The 17,652-nt window shown below is 41.0% G+C and overlaps 1 protein-coding gene and 1 long non-coding RNA gene across 2 annotated transcripts in view; one reads left to right on the top strand and one right to left on the bottom strand.

Annotated features, from left to right (window-relative positions):
* Positions 1–14,778, bottom strand: part of LOC143988156 (putative cation-transporting ATPase 13A4) — a 160,862-nt gene extending 146,084 nt beyond the window's left edge. The window contains exons 1-3 of the mRNA XM_077487485.1: positions 14,409–14,778; positions 11,111–11,284; positions 7,946–8,080 (exon numbers count right to left, since the gene is read on the bottom strand). Of these exons, the coding sequence (XP_077343611.1) occupies positions 7,946–8,080; positions 11,111–11,284; positions 14,409–14,639 (540 nt within the window). The 5' untranslated portion in view covers positions 14,640–14,778. The remainder of the gene's footprint in view (positions 1–7,945; positions 8,081–11,110; positions 11,285–14,408) is intronic.
* On the top strand, positions 2,773–14,494 carry LOC143988158 (uncharacterized). Its single transcript, XR_013276776.1, has 3 exons — positions 2,773–2,858; positions 11,147–11,321; positions 14,429–14,494. It is a non-coding gene; the product is annotated as an uncharacterized LOC143988158 (long non-coding RNA).
* Positions 14,779–17,652: the final 2,874 nt, after the last annotated feature.

The raw sequence follows: 17,652 nt of genomic DNA, 5'->3' as shown, positions 1-17,652 counted from the left end.
AATCAGCTACCATGACTAGAGAACCCATCCTTCTGCTCTACAAAGAAGAATCTAGCTCCTGGGGGAGGTGCAAAATGCCTGATATATGCCATCTCAATGTTTCTAGCTATATATTCTCTCTAGGATTTGTCCTCTAGACCAATTAGGTTGTAAAGCTCCCTTCTGGGTGGCACTGTATTAAAGAAAAGTTCAGTAGGAGAATTATAAGAAAAATGAGGGGCTGAACATTAGGCAACTTTTCAGAAAATACATCACCAGAAATTGAGGACACTACTCAAAGATGAGTGGAAGGTACCCCAAACGATTAAAGAAATATTAGATTATGCAAGCTTATTCATAACTTATTCACATGATTACTGACTTGTTAATATGATTTCAAGATATGCTACCAAAGGAAAAGTAACAATATGTAGGGACCATGCCATAAGTTGATGTCCCTAATATAAACTTAGTGTCACAGCTAGGTTATGTTGTAGGTAGCCTGACCTTGAATAGTTATTTCTGCATTCATTGAGCTTTCCCTAAGTTCAGGGTATTGTTTTGTTTATGTGTGTTACAGGGCAGTTTTCATTTAATGAGGTTTCAAAGTGATGTCCAGCCCAACAAAGAGTGTAAGATTTTACCCTAAAGGTTTGAAATGCTAGCCCATTAAGCCACCTGGGGCTTCTCATCCACTTACCAGGGGTAAGGGCAGGGTTGCTGCTTGGTGGGAAAAAAACCAGGGGCTCCAGCCCTAAGATAAATTTGATCCCACGGCAACCCCTTCCGACATCAGAAGGGGGCGTAAAGAACAGCACTGGGGGACTTTACCCACTGCTGGATTAAAGGTGAGTTTAACACCAATTAAAACATTTTGATGGGACGATGTCTCTGGACCCCTTTACATTACACAGCCCCCACACCTCTGGACCCCTTTACATTACACAGGGCCACCCCACCAACCCCTCTTGACCCCTTTTGCATTACACAGCTCCCGCCCCATAAATGACAGAGACACCAAACTTGGGGAGCACCAAGAAGGGACCCAGGACTAAACGTATATGATTCGAGGCCGAACAGTTTGCCTAGGCAATCTACCATTAAGTAGTCCTGGGTCCCCTTAACGTGCTCCCTGTCACTTATGTTTCGGGAGCAGTGCCATGTCGCATTGACCAAAATTTCCCATAGATGCCAATGTTAAATGTTAAATACGGGGAGCAGTGCCATGTCAAGCCAACCAAGATTTCCCATAGACGCTAGTGTATTTACATGCGTATGCGCTGTATCGTCGGGACAGAGAGGAAGGTGGCAGGGGCAGGACCAATTGTAACTACTGCATGTGCACTCTCAGCAGTGTATAATAAACCTGAATTATACACGCTGTGGGTGCACATACAGTACAGTATTTACAATTGGTCCTGCCCCCTGCCACCTTCCTCCCCAGTCAGCAATGTATACATGCCATCTGTTTGTCTATGCACAGGCTTTCTAAAAAGGGGACAGAGCCCTGTATATCGGCCCCGACCATCACCGACATTAGAGGTTAGATTTGATAGCAGCACTCTTTCCCACTCTCATTACTGCTGTAAGCCCCCAGCTAGCCCACCAATCACTGGATGTGCTGTATAGATGCTTACACTGCTGAGATATGTAGCCCTAAGTTCCCGGACAGCCCCAGGCCTTGGGACTCTGGGCTAATAATTCCAAATGGTCAATATGAGACCGGGGCTTTTTGGGGGCCCACTCGGAGCTATAGCCTCGGTCAGCCCCCTTCTGGCGCCACTGGGTAAGGAGATGCTACATATACAAAGCAAAAGAAAAGGACATAAGGGAACAGGCAGGATATAGTTAAAGTGGAAGTAAACTCCCCTATCGTTTTCAGCCAAGGAAGCTGCCATCTTTGCCTCTGTTTAATCTTCAACTGCTATGGTGCTACACATGTGATTCGTTATGACACCAGCCATTGGATGGTTTGATAGTTTGGCTGAGAGTACAGCCAATGTGCAGTTAGCATTCCCGGCATGCCTTTTTTTTTTAACTGTTTAAATCGATGGGTTTACTTCCACTTTACGTAAAAACAGGATTTATTATATATAAAAGGTGGTCTTATTCAAAGGCATCTGTAAACCAATATTTATCCGAACACGATAGGGTTTTCTATAACTGTAATTGTATCTTAGCTTGGCGTTAAAGTGGAACTGTGTAGGGCTGGGTAAAACCTCTGTTATTAACATAAAAAAAAAAAAAAAAAAAAAAAAGGGTTCCTCTTAATTTCAGCTAGCAAGAAAGTCATAACATTTAATGTGCAATCAATCTCTCATTGAGTAGGAAGATTTAGTGCCACAAAAAATTTACATCCACAATTCATCCATATGATATGGAATAGGGGTGTGGAATTTAATCGCTGTATCGATGCATCACGATTCCCGGGGTCCCCGATTCGACATCGATGCATGCGACCCGAAAAAACGATGTCAGGTGACGTCATCCCGACTTACCGCGCCCCTCCCGGAAGAGCGAACCAAGCGTTTTTATCAAAATCCTTTTTTTTATAAATACAATGACCATCCATTAAGTGGTCACCTCTGTTTTTAAAAAAAAATATATGCAGCTTTAAACCTCGTTTTATAGTGTGTGTATATAACTGTATACACCGCTCATGTGACTGCTCGGTCCCTCTCTTCTCACATCTCTCCTGACGTCAGCCCCGCCCGCCTCTCTTTTAATCTGATAGCTGCAGTCGGTGGGTGGGGCTGAGAACTCCTACTGACCTGACGAGAGACGTGAGCCTGAGAGATAAGAGAGGCAGGCCAGAACAAGGAGAGCAGAGAGCAGTCACATGAGCAGCCTATGCAGTTACACACACACTAAGAAACGAGGTATGAAAAGCTGCATATATTTTAGAATGCACATACAGCAGTGGGCACTTAACCACTTCAGCTCCGGACCAATAAACACCTTAAGGACCAGAGGTCTTTTTGCAATTTCGCACTGCGCTGCTTTAACTGGTAATTGCGCGGTCATGCAATATTGCACCCAAACGAAATTTGCGTCCTTTTCTTCCCACAAATAGAGCTTTCTTTTGATGGTATTTGATTGCCTCTGCGATTTTTTTTTTTGCGATATAAATGGAAAAAGAGCGAAAATTTTGAAAAAAAAAGATATTTTCTTCTTTTTGTTATAAGAAAAATCGAATAAACTAAATTTTAGTCATACATTGAGGGCAAAATTTATTCAGCCACATGTCTTTAGTAAAAAAAATGTCAATAAGCGTATATTTTTTGGTTTGCGCAAAAGTTATAGCGTCTACAAACTAGAGTACATTTTCTGGAATTTACACAGCTTTTAATTTATGACTGCCGATCTCATTTCTTGAGGTGCTAAAATGGCAGGGCAGTACAAATCCCCCCCAAATTACCCCATTTTGGAAAGTAGACACCCCAAGGAAATTGCTGATGGGTATGTTGAGCCCATTGAATATTTATTTGTTTTGTCCTAAGGGATTGAATAATGACAAAAAAAAAAAAAAAAAGATTTTTTTACAAAAAGTTGTCACTAAATGATATATTGCTCACACATGCCATGGTTATATGTGGAATTGCACCCCAAAATATATTCCGCTACTTCTCCCGAGTATGGGGATACCACATGTGTGGGACTTTTTGGGAGTCTAGTCGCGCACGGCACCCCGAAAACCAATCACCACCTTCAGGATTTCTAAGGGTGCAAATTTTTGATTTAACTCCTCACTACCTATCACAGTTTCGAAGGCCATAAAATGCCAAAATAGCACAAAACCCCCCAAAATGACCCCATTTTGGAAAGTAGACACCCCAAGCTATTTACTGAGAGGCATGTTGAGTCCATGGAATATTTTATATTTTGCCACAAGTTGCGGGAATATTACAAACTTTTTTTTTTTTGCACCAAGTTGTCACTAAATGATATATTGCTCACACATGCTATGGGCATATGTGAAATGACACCCCAAAATACATTCTGCTGCTTCTCCTGAGTACGGGGATACCACATGTGTGGGACTTTTTGGGAGTCTAGTCGCGCACGGCACCCCGAAAACCAATCACCACCTTCAGGATTTCTAAGGGTGCAAATATTTGATTTAACTCCTCACTACCTATCACAGTTTCGAAGGCCATAAAATGCCAAAATAGCACAAAACCCCCCCAAATGACCCCATTTTGGAAAGTAGACACCCCAAGCTATTTACTGAGAGGCATGTTGAGTCCATGGAATATTTTATATTTTGCCAAAAGTTGCGGGAATATTACAAACTTTTTTTTTTTTTGCACAAAGTTGTCACTAAATGATATATTGCTCACACATGCTATGGGCAGAAGTCAAATTACACCCCAAAATAAATTCTGCTGCTTCTCCCGAGTACGGGGATACCACATGTGGGGGACTTTTTGGGAGCCTAGCCACGTACGGGACCCCGAAAACCAAGCACTGCCTTCCGGATTATATATAAAAAACAAACTAACCACAGTCACCCGTAACACTTATACGGTGATCAGTGGTGAAAGGGTTAACTAGGGGCAATCAGGGGGTTCAAATTTTTATTAGGTAGTATATGGGGGTCCCTGGCGCTATATAAAAACCTGACGGGGAACCTAAATAACTAACTGGCTAACCAGCGTCACCAGTGACACTTATACTGTGATCGCTGGTGAAAGGGGGTGAAAGGGTTAACTAGCAGCAATCAGGGGGTTAAAACCATTATTGGGTAGTATATCGGGGTACCTAGCGCTATAAAAACCTGTCGGTGAACCTAAAAAAATAACTAGCTACCTAGCGACACTAGCGACACTGATGCAGCGTTCAGAAAAATTATCGCTTAGTGACACTGGCAAAAGGGGGTGAAAGGGTTAACTAGCAGAAATCAGGGGGTTAAAACCATTATTGGGTAGTATATCGGGGTACCTAGCGCTATAAAAACCTGGCGGTGAACCTAAAAAAATAACTAGCTACCTAGCGACTGTAGCGACACTAATGCAGCGATCAGAAAAACGATCGCTTAGTGACACTGGCAAAAGGGGGTGAAAGGGTTAACTAGCGGCAATCAGGGGGTTAAAACCATTATTGGGTAGTATATCGGGGTACCTAGCGATATAAAAACCTGGCGGTGAACCTAAAAAAATAACTAGCTACCTAGCGACACATGCAGCGATCAGAAAAATGATCGCTTAGTGACACTGGCAAAAGGGGGTGAAAGGGTTAACTAGCGGCAATCAGGGGGTTAAAACCATTATTGGGTAGTATATCGGGGTACCTAGCGCTATAAAAACCTGGCGGTGAACCTAAAAAAATAACTAGCTACCTAGCGACTGTAGCGACACTAATGCAGCGATCAGAAAAACGATCGCTTAGTGACACTGGCAAAAGGGGGTGAAAGGGTTAACTAGCGGCAATCAGGGGGTTAAAACCATTATTGGGTAGTATATCGGGGTACCTAGCGATATAAAAACCTGGCGGTGAACCTAAAAAAATAACTAGCTACCTAGCGACACATGCAGCGATCAGAAAAATGATCGCTTAGTGACACTGGCAAAAGGGGGTGAAAGGGTTAACTCTAGGGGCAATCAGGGGGTTAAATCTTTATTGGGGGGTGATACGGGGCTACCCTGGACCTAACACTAACTGTCCTGACACTTTTTACTGTCACAACTGACACTGAATGCATTGATCAGTAAAGAAATGATCAATGCAATCAGTGACACTGTGACTGGGGGGGGGAGGGGGGGCGGGGGGGATCGGGGGGCGATCGGGGGGGGGGTCGGGGGGGGGTTTGTGTGCCTGTGTGTACCTACATGTCAGTGTAGTGTTGGTGCACACTTACTATTAGTCTTCTCCTCGTAGTCCGGTCAAAAAGACCGCCCCGAGGAGAATGACATCACTTCCTCCTTCCTGTGTAAACAATACACAGGGGAGGAAGCTTCTCATTGGCCAGGAGCGATCCAGAGGGGGTGGCCGAAAACCAACGGCCATCCCCTCATCACGGAGCGCTCCTGGACCGAATCGGACCGCCGTAAACAGCGGGAGGGGGTCCGATCGGACCCCCCACCCGCTGGAAGGCAATCACGTAAATCTACGTGATTGTGCCTGCCTGTGCCATTGTGCTGACGTACAATGGCAATACGGCGGTCCTGAAGTGGTTAATAGATTATAATTGCATTTATATCACCACACAGGTATTTTTTAGCAGAAGTATGTAGAGTACAAGTATGTTTGTACTCTACATACACTGGCTCCTACATGTGCTCTGTGATGACATTTCCCCGGCCACCCCCCCCCCCCATTGGCACATTCCACTGTGTTAACTCCTAGTGTGCTGGAAGGTACAAACGAGAGGGGAAGAGGGAGGGGGGTGAGTAAATGTCATCACAGAGACAGTACAGGGAACTTCACAGGGCTGTTTGTCAGTTGCGGATTTGGATTCTAATCCCTCCTGACCTCCCAGCAGCTGGGTGTGTGAAAATTCATGTACCCTGTAGTGCACCAGATTAGTGCACTCAGTAAATCGAAGTTCCACACGTTTTTTTCGTTTATTAAAAGTCAGCAGCTACAAAGTGTAGCTGCTGACTTTTAATAATCGCATTCACCTCTCCCACGGTCCATCGATGTGGCTGCACGGAGCATTGCTCCTCTCCCCCTCCTCTCCTCAGCGCCATCATCTACTGTGGGCAGTGACACCCACCCGTGACAGCTTACGGCCGGGCGCGCACTGCGCTCTGCCATTGGCCAGACAATGGTCCCAGAAGATCGCTGGCAGAGAGGGGCTGCCTAGTATTTGTGTTGTTTATTAAAAGTCCGCAGCTACAAAAAAAGTGTATCTTCTGACTTTTAAAAAAGACACTCATCTGTCCCACAATCCAGCGATGTGGCCACCCGAACCCTCCATTCTCTCCCCTGCCTGTCCATGGCACTGGCAATACTACTGTGGGCATCCACAGTCCATGTCTCACTGCGCTGTCCTGCACAGCCGGGCAATCTTCTGGGACCTGTGATGTCCCAGAAGATTGCAGAGAGGAATCCCAAGCGGAAGTGGGAGCATGTCAGTAATCGTGATGCATCGTGATGAATCGCGGAATTGAATCGAATCGTTGACCAGATAATCGTAATCGAATCGTGAGACCAGTGAAGATGCGCACCCCTAATATGGATATCCACAACACGCTAAAGCAAGTCTGTAATAGCATTTCACATTGCTGATATAAACACATGGATCCCAATAGATCCCAGCTCAATGGAGAGGATAGGAACCATATAAGCACCAGCTGTAAGCAATGCCCCACCAGTGCAAAGAAGTTTTTAGATTCAATGTTATAATGTTCTGCCTTAGTTTTCCACATTCTGGAAAGATTTGCGTGTAAGTTCACAGCTGGCAAACATGTTACCACAATGGGTTGTTTTCTATGCAGCTTCTCCATTTAAGAAAACATCTTGCATTCTTTTCAAAGGTGCTGTGTGATTGGACAGGGAGGTGGGGAAATGAATGTCATGACTTCCCTTCCCCAATCGCAGAACACCTTTAAAAGGAATACAAGATATTTTCTGAATGGGTGAGCTGCAAAGCAAGTGACCAGCTGTGATTGCTGTGCTCCAGCCCCGACTATCAGTTTCATGGGTGGCATCACCACCAGATTTTGCATGTATGTAACCTTTTTAAAGAAAGACGCAGATCCACCAGCGGGGCACACATCTTTAAAGGTTCCTTATTGGTTTATTGGTAGCTAAATCAAACATCAAAGTTTGAGGTTTGAAATCCATGTTTCAGCTTTAACAGTGCTCTAGAAAATCTTCATAATTTTACAAACACATCAGAGGCTCCGATTCTTTAAGCGGATTTACTTTAAATCATTGTATTCTTACATGAAGTTCATGTAATCTTAGAATGCTATATGTTCGTGTCTACTGTAAACATGATAATAAAAATAAATGAACTAACCTTATTCTCTGGCTCTATTAAAGCTTTACCGATAACAGATCTTCTGTCTTTAAATGTCTTAAATGTACCTTTGTCTCCTGTTATAAAAGGGTGGACCCAAAATATCCTTTTCTTTGAGTATTTTTTAAAACTATCCTTTAAAAGAGAAAAAAGAAGGATTTGTAATAACTTTAATTTGTCTTATGTTGTAGAAAACCCCTTACTGAGGAAAGTAAAACATATCTCATCTCCTAAACCCAGTTTTTCACCTTTGGCGTGTATTAGTAAACTGTACATATAATTGAAACTCCCCTCCTTTTCCTGGCCTTCCAGGCTGCATGCTTAGATAATGGTCTGGTTTGGGGAGGGGGCTCACACTTTTTTCCTGCTTTTTGTGTGAGGTTCCCACTTAAAGAGGTTGTACACTTTCAAAAAATAAAATGAAATAAACCCCTGCAAGACAAAGGCACAATGAGCTAGTAAGCATCGCATACTAGCTCATTATGAAATGCTTACCTCAGAATGATGCCCCGAATCGGTGTCGGCACTCCGAGTACACGGCAGACATCTTCCACTGGAGTTACGTCCGGTTTCATGGCTGTGATTGGCTGGAGCCACGATGACATCACTCCTGCAGGTCATGGCACGAGTCCTAAATAAAACAGCACTAGCGGCCCGTTTATTCAGTTCACATGCGCCAATGACATCAGCAGCAGTGCATATACTGAATATCTCCTATACTGTGCAAGTTTAGCAGATATTTATGGTACCTACAGGTAAGCCTTGTTATAGGCTTACCTGTAGGTAAAATTGGTGTAACGGGTATACAACCACTTTAAAATCTATACCAGACTTAGACCCCTTTCACACTGGGGCATTTTGCAGGCGCTATAGCGTTAAAAATAGCGCCTGCAAACCGCCCTAAAACAGCTGCTCCATTCACTCCAGTGTGAAAGCCTGAGGGCTTTCACACTGGAGCGGTGCGCTGGCAGGGTGTCAGAAAAAGTCCTGCCAGAAGCTTCTTTGGACTGGTGAAGGAGCAGGGAACTCACTGGTCCTGCACCGCTCCTACCCATTGAAATCAATGGGGCAGCGCTACTATACCACTGGCAAAACAATGCTGCAACGGATTTTTGTGGGTGGATTTAACCCCTTTTTGGCGGCTTGCGGGGGTTAAAACCGCCCGCTAGCGGCCGAATATCACCGCTAAAACTATGGTAAAGCGGTCCTAAAAATAGTTTAAAAAAAGTAAAGTATGCCCACTACATACTGTATGTGACATATGTTCTAACAAGGGATTAGAAGTGATTTGGATTGTTTGGAGTGATTGGGAGTTTTTATGCAGGCAATGATGCATGTGCTCATATATACACAAAAAAAAAAAAAAACTATTTGGTGAAATGACAGGAGAAAATTTGTATGTTTTACTACATGTAATGTGGATTTACTAAATGTAATGTGGATTTACTAAATGTAATGGGGTTGATTTACTAAGGCACATAGACTGAGTACTTTACAATTGAAGTTGCTCCAAAGCTTGATAGATAAGTAGGAATTCTGCTAACTTCCATCATCCAATCATATGCAAGCAAAAATGCTGTTTTTTTTTCCTTGCATGTGATTGGTTATTCTTTGTAAAGTGAAGCTTGACCTCATGTACTAAGCTCTGGAGCAACTTGCAAATTGTACAGTCTATCTTCCTTAAAGTAGAACTATAGGCACAACTTTTTTTTTTCACATTTTAGGTAGAGTAAGGGAGGGTGTCAATTTTTTATTTATTTATTATTATTTATTTTTTAATCTGTGTTTCCATTAGAAAGTGGTATGGTATTTTCATTTACATTCACTTTCAGTGATAATGGTCAACAGGACAAGTAAAGAAGGCGAATTTCCCTAATGGGGGCACACAGAAATAAAAACTGATAGATCGATAGATAGATAGGTTCTAATCCACCTCCACTCTGCACAACACTAAAAAAAAAAAAAAAAAAAAAAGTTCCTTTAGTTGTACTTTGAGTAAATCAACCCCAATGATTTCCATATTTCCATATTTAGGTTTCCATGTATTACTGTTGAGAAAACGGATCCAAACTGAACTGAACTGATCCAGACTGATCCAAAAAGGCAGATACTACTCAAAATGATTATAAAAACTATTATAATATGACATTCCTTAATTAGGGCATGCCTGGACTACTACCTAATTACCACATGCATTTAGTTATTTATTTCCTTCTGTGAATTGAGTTTAATGCCTTTTCACACAGTGTTTACCGAGCGGTTTGAGCGTTTTGTGATAAATATCGCAAAACAGTTTAGTGAATTGACAGTTTCAGGACTGCATGCGATATTTAGGCAAAATGTGTCTGGACACCTAAATATCGAATGCGATCTGCTTTAGTCAATGGAGCCTACAAACACTAATCTAGATCAAGCCCTAACCTAACTATTTCATATTTTTTTTTAATTATTATTATTGTCATAATTATTTTTAACAGACACAAGGATAAACTGTGTACTTTTCTATTCATAAATGTTCTGAGGCAAAAGAGGTTCAGCGATTGTGTGATCAGGAGCCTGTTCTACTGGTTCCTGATCGTTACTTGAAGATAGCCAGTAGATGGCACTGTTTGCAAAATAATGGCAACTATTATTCATCTTGCTTCAGATTAATGTAAAACAAACAGATGACGCCCATGGTTTATATGCTTGCCACCAGTATTACTTACTCTGCAAACACTAAGGTTCTAAGTAATGACTTTTTTTTTTTTTTTTTTTTTTAAATAACTAGTGCTTTTGTACGACTAATTATGGAAACACAAGACCCTGCTGTTTAGACATTTTTTGTGTCTGAACACTGACAGATATGAAGGAGCCCTTATAAAAGTGTAGGTGACCAATAGAAAACACATTGGGGTGTATTCATGAAAAAAAAGAAAATCATATAGCTATCCTCTTATTGAAATTCATTCCGGGGGCAAAATGTAATATTCTTCTCTGGCTATATTATGTGCAATTTGAATGTATGGATGTGGAAAATACCACGTTATGGCCACTACATGGCACTGAGGAGAACACTTATTATAGCACCATCTAGTGGCCATAATGCATATGCACCTTATAATAATAAACCCATAATGAATAATGATGGAGCTTTGGTAGTACTTGCTGCTGCAAAACACTCACCGTAGTTCTAAGTAATATAACATCTGCTTGTTCCAGGTCACATGAGACACAATGACAATAGACGTCCCATTCTGGTTTCCAGTAAAATATTAGTAGAAGCAAGCCAAGAGAGAAAATGTATGCAAAAATGCAGAAAACTTGTCTCCATGTCACTGATCTGAATCCAATGAGCTCCTGATGAATGAAATGCACCAAAACTGTCACTGACCAGGTACTGAATAAATATGAACTAAATGAGGCTGGCAAGTTATAATGAATTATTGTTTTTGTTTAGATATACTTTATATATATATATATATATATATATATATATATATATATATATATATATATATATGTATATACATATGTATATACATATATACATATATATATATATATATATATATATATATATATATATATATATATATATATATCTTTATATATATATATATATATCTTTATATATATATATATAGATGTATATCTTTATATATATATATATATATATATATATATATATATATATATTTATAACATGACTGATGTTAAAGAGGGCAATACACGGTATTAAGAACTGGGCAATGTAAACTTTTGATCAGGCTAATTTGGGAAGTTTCTATTACCATTATGATTTAAAAAGAGTAAACATAGTTGATCGATAATAAATGTTTTCAGCCAAACACTAACCATGAGTGAAAGAAAAGTTTTTGTGTTATTAATATTCTCTGAAAAATGGACAAGAAACCATCATTTCTGCCATGGTATGTAAACTTATGAGCAGAACTGTATGTATATATATATATATATATATATATATATATATATAGTACCTGAAATCGACCTAGTATCAGAATATCAGCTTTGTGCAGTATAAGTGCAGCAGAATTGGATTATGAAAAGAAAAAGCAGTAAACGGGGACATCAGCTCTACTGACATGAAGTATGCTGATAGAAAGAGAAAGAAGAGTGACAGAGCGATGAGCTCATCGCTGTGCTGCTTCTCATGTCACTGCCAGTCAAAACCTGGGGTGGGCCCATGGTGACCTGGGCTCAGAGAAAGGGGGTTAAAAGATACAGGCCACCAGACTGGGGACAAATCTGTTTTGTAAATATTTTAACGGGCTATTCTTTTTTATCCTGTTATTTTTTAGCTAAAGTTCTGCTTTGAAGCCACTTTTACAAAGTCAACCATTGCTTTATCTTCTGTACTTGTAAAAGACATTTGGACCCAGACCCCAGACCCATTTTGACTTGAACTTTTCTTTGTATGGGAAAATTCCTGATATTATCGCCCCCCTTCTCCACCTTGTCCAAGCAGAGAAGGTCTTGTTTTAATGGAAAAAATACAAGGTGTTCTATGAATGGTGGCAGTGCCCAGAGAGCGAAAAGAATGTTTCTATACCTGTAGTAGTGATTGTCAACGTTCCAACAGGTATGAGATATGCATACTTAGAATGTGCCAAGCTGGACCAATGTAACTATGCAATACAGATAATTCCTGGATTTCAAATTGAAGGCAACTACATACATTCAACATTAGCTTATAGTGGTGTACACTGTCCATCCTGCCCACAGTTGGCACAGTATTCAAACCCCTCATGCTCTAAATCTTTCTTGCAAACCAGCACATGCTCCTGTCCATTAAAGAGGAACTGTAGTCTGCGCACACTATTTGTAATAAAAACATCTTTGCCATTCTGAAGCTTCCCTCCAACCACTTTGCATATTATTTTACAAGCACACACGAGTGCCTCCATAACAAGCCACTTGATATGGGGAAAGTTGGCTGGGGGGAGGAGCCAAGAGCACTGAGACCCGAGAAAAGGAGGATAAGGGCTGCTGTGTGCAAAACAAGCAGATAAGTATAACATGTTCATTACTTTAATTTAAAAAATCTACAATTTACAATCACTACAAAGTTTATCTGAAACAGAAACCATCTTTTAAGTATAGGGTTTGAACTAGATTGAAGGAGCTGGATAGAAGGCACTGTGTGGAAAATTGTTGACTGAACAGTGACTTTTTCCAATTAGATGCAGTCACTGTTCTGGTATCCAGAGAGCTGGCAACGGAGATTCATTCATCCATACTATTTAGTGTGTAAATGAAGGCTTTTTTTGCAGTCTGTCCCCTCACTGAGGAAATTATCCCTCTCTTTTTGCCCCATTAGCCATTGTCATTAAGGACTGAAAGTGAGGGAAAATCAAAAAACTTTTCCACCAGAACAGAAATAGAGGTGGAATCTTTTAATGTGAACACTTGGCCTATTGTTAATTGTCTAATGCCTAGTACAAATGATGAGCAAATCAGGCGAAATATACCGCTTTCAGAGCGATCATCTGATAATCTATTCATTAGTGCACAGCTTTCGAGAGGACATTCCATGGCAAAATATCTGAAAGGACAGTTACAAAAAAAAAATTCTGGTACCATAACATGTGTACTAGACATAAGAGGAAAGTTGCCCTTGGAGTGATTTCCTTTCACTTTCTGTTTTGTCTACAGGGCAGGAAGTAAAGAGAACTCTTTATAAACAGACCACACAAAAAAAAAAAAAAATAACAGAAAGACAGAGGCTCTAGACAATTTCTACTTAATCCAATGCTCAAAGACAAACGTTTTGAGTTTATAAACAATATACTTTAGTGAGATAGCTAAGTGGGCATTACCTCTCCAAATTATCTTTTTTTACCAAATGTTCAGGATTTGGTGGCTCCATGAGCACTATTCATAGAAAAAATGTTCTAGTAAGATGCACCAAATGATGCCTGGCAGTGTCGAACAATAAATTATGAGCTAATTTTTACCTCTCCTCATTCTATGGACAGGTTTAGGCTTGCAGTTTGCAAATCCAACTGCCTTGAAAGCAAACATAGCTAAATCTACATAGGGTGACTGGAAAATCATAGAATGCACATGAAGATAAAATATCACCAACACTCCAAATAAAGGCATTTCAATACTTATTTTGAGGACTGCCTTAATTCATAGGAAACCAATATTTTGAGAACTTGCAAGGCCCCTGCCTCAAAGAGATATTCGTAACTTGGGCTTCCTTAAGGTAATGTACATCCCTTCAGACTGCTGGTGACTTCATATTTGGCTATGGCACAGCCCCATCTTCAGAAATCACAACACCATCTGTAACAATAACAGCACCTCCCATTGCAATCACTTCGAGCATCCAACAATTATTTAAAGGTAAGCACTGTGGAGGGTGCAGCTTCTATTTGGAGTATACCACAGTACATACAATCGTCCTCTAAACACTGACTTTATAAGAACATCATTTAAATTATCACGTAACTTATACCATCTCATTCTCCTCCCCAGGATTGATCAAAGCACAGCTATCTGTCTTCTTTTTGTTGCAATCCATTTTTGGTTTCTTCTCAGTGGTAAGTTCAATAGAAGTAGTAGGTAACACAGATGACATCCCGATACTTCTGTGCAATATAATATTCAGTTGTCCTTTATGCCTCATCACTTGGTACACACCCTTGTAATTGAATTTCCTCCACCTAGATGTCCCATAGGATTGCATATTGCATTTATAAACATTGCATTTAAATATAAACTTGTTGGTCCAGTTGCTGGCAGAGAACAGTGTTTTGATATGGTCATGTGCATTCTGGCTAGCAGTCAAGTTCCTGCAAACATTTGGCACACTGGCACATTGTATTTGGCACACATATTAAGTAATAGAAATACAGGCATACCCCACTTTTAAGTACGCAATGGGGTTTATTTACTAAAGTTGAAAAGTGCAAAATCAGGCTCACTTCTGCATAGAAACCAATCAGCTTCCAGGTTTTATTACCAAAGCTTAATTGAACAAGCTGGGGTTAGAAGCTCATTGATTTCTCTGAAGAAGGGAACCTGATTTTGCACTTTTCAGCTTTAGTAAATAAACCCCGTTGTGTACTTAAATGTGGGGTATGCCTGTAATAGAAATAATGCACAAGGGTGTGCAACATAACTCAGGGGGCATTCCATCTCTCCAATGTCTCAATATATATAATAATTATAATTACAAAGTCAGCAAACACACAACAATGATATAAAAAATATATCATATTAAATGTATTTTCAGAAAGAGGATAATTCATTAATTTGTTGGATCTGGAATATATAAAAGCAAAGCATAATATACAGATTGTTCTATACAGTCTTTCAAGTCCACATACATAGATGCATTAATAGTACCAATGAGCGAATCTGGCTGGTAGGGATGAGCTTGGTGTTCGAGTCGAACGAATACCAAACGTTATGGGCCGTTCACGCCAAATTCATGTGGCGCTCACAGCCCACAATGCACTGTGCCATCACACTGCATTGCTGGCTCATGATTGGCCAAGCATGCACTGTGATCCCGCATGCTTGGCCAATCACAGCGCCGGCAGCGAGGAGAGCCATGATTGGCCACAGGCAGGATCATAGGTCAGGCTGTATAGTACACGCCCCACACTATATAAGGCCGCCAGCACGGTAGTCTTGTGTAGTGTTCCGGCATCTGCAGGAGTTAGTGGGTGTTGCCTGTGTACCTTCAGCGCAGCATACACCTGTATCTACCTATTTTGCGTTATTGCTCTTCTGTAATTGAGCTATCAGCCATCTGCAGGAGTTTGTGTGTGTTGTCTGTGTGCCCTAAGCACAGTATACACCTGTATCTAACTATTTTGCTTTATTGCTCTTCTGTAATTGAGCTATCGGCCATCTGCAGAAGTTTGTGGGTGTTGTCTGTGTGCCCTGAGCGCAGTATACACCTGTATCTACCTATATAATTATATTGCTCTTCTGTAATTGAGCTATCAGCCATCTGCAGGAGTTTCTGGGTGTTGTCTGTGTGCCCTGAGCGCAGTATACACCTGTATCTACCTATATTGCTCTTCTCTAATTGAGCCATCTGCAGGAGTTAGTTGGTGTTTTGTGCCTCCAGCACAGCACAGTATACACCGGTATCTACCCTTTAATGCCTGTTGTTCTATAATAAAGGCATTTGCAGGAGTTAGTGGGTGTTTTGTGCCTCCAGCACAGAACAGTATACACCGGTATCTACCCTTTAATTCCTGTTGTTCTATAATAAAGGCATCTGCAGGAGTTAGTGGGTGTTGCTACCCATGCCATTTTTCTCAATGATTTTCATCCATATTGCCGGAACCAGATATTACATTAAAACCGCAAGCAGTTTTAAATGACTTTTTTTCAGTTAAATGTCATTTTGTGCAGGGACTGTTCTGAACACGGGAAACACGTGCCACTTCACAGGCATACTATAGACACCCCCCAGGCATGATATTTAAAGGAATATTTCACTTTTTTTTTCACTTCAATTGTCATTAAAATCAGTGCTCCTGAAAAAACTGCTGTTTTTAAAAACATTTTAGGCATAGACCCATGTCCCCAGGGGCAGGAGCCAGGTCCCCAAACCCTTTTTAGGACAATATCTTGCATATTAGCCATTAAAATTAGCACTTTTTATTTTGAACGTTTGAGTCCCATAGACTTCAATGGGGTTCTAAAGTTCGCACAAATTTTCGGTCCATTCGAAAGTTCTGGTGCGAATCTAACCGGGGCTGTTCGGCTCATCCCTACTGGCTGGGTTCAAATTTGTGTGTAGTTCTCCAAACTCAGCCTGATATCTGTGAACCTGAAACATAGAACCTGACCCCCAGTGAAGGCTATGGGAGTCAAATCTTGTTATTTGTTTTCTGGCCTTTAGCAAAAAGAATTTGCAAGCTTTTGGTAAAAAAAGACCATGGGTATCTGAGTACTGCCATGGGGATATGTACCAATGCAAAACATTTAGGCTTCATGTACACTAGCCGACACTGGCAGCTCCTAAAGTTGAGTTTATGAGCTTTTGGCATTTTTTTGCCAACGCTCCTAATCTCAGCACCATAGAAGCCTATGTGTCAAGGGTTTAGGAGCTGTTGCGTTTAGGTGAGCTTCAACCTCCCTCTCCTGAACTGTTATGCCGCATACACAGGAGTGGAATGTCTGACAGAAAAAGTCAGACGGAAGATTTTCATTGTATATTCCGATCGTGTGTATGCCTCATCTGACTTTTTTTTTTTGGAAAATTCTGATGGACCTAGAAATAAAACATGTTCTAAATATTTACGATGGAACCAATTCCTATCGGGAAAACCGCTCGTCTGTGTGCTGTTCCGACAGACCAAAAACGACACTTGCTCTGAAGCAAATACGAGACGGAAGCTGTTGGCTACTGGCTATTGAACTTCCTTTTTCTAGTCCTGTCGTACGTGCTGTATGTCACCGCATTCTTGACGATCTGACTTTGGTGTGATCGTGTGTACGCAAGACAGTTTTAGCGGAACTCCGTCGGAAAAAACCTTCAGAGTTTATTCCGACGGGAAAATCGGTCGTGTTTACAGGGCATTAGGATACTTCTTTACCCTTATACTTAGAGTACCTGTGTGGACTTTCAGATGATCTGTTATAAAGGTTTTGTTTTAAGATAATGTCCGTGTTATCAGACCTCTCAAGTGCACCCAGGAGTAAAGCATCACATGAGACAGTTGATGATGCTTTAG

This window comes from Lithobates pipiens, unplaced genomic scaffold (genome assembly GCF_037356315.1).
Source record: "Lithobates pipiens isolate NorthernLeopardFrog02 unplaced genomic scaffold, aLitPip1_a1.2 Scaffold_18, whole genome shotgun sequence".
NCBI classification, from domain to species: domain Eukaryota; kingdom Metazoa; phylum Chordata; class Amphibia; order Anura; family Ranidae; genus Lithobates; species Lithobates pipiens.
Note: the sequence above shows the minus strand (reverse complement) of the source record. Positions and strands in the feature narration are given on the sequence as shown.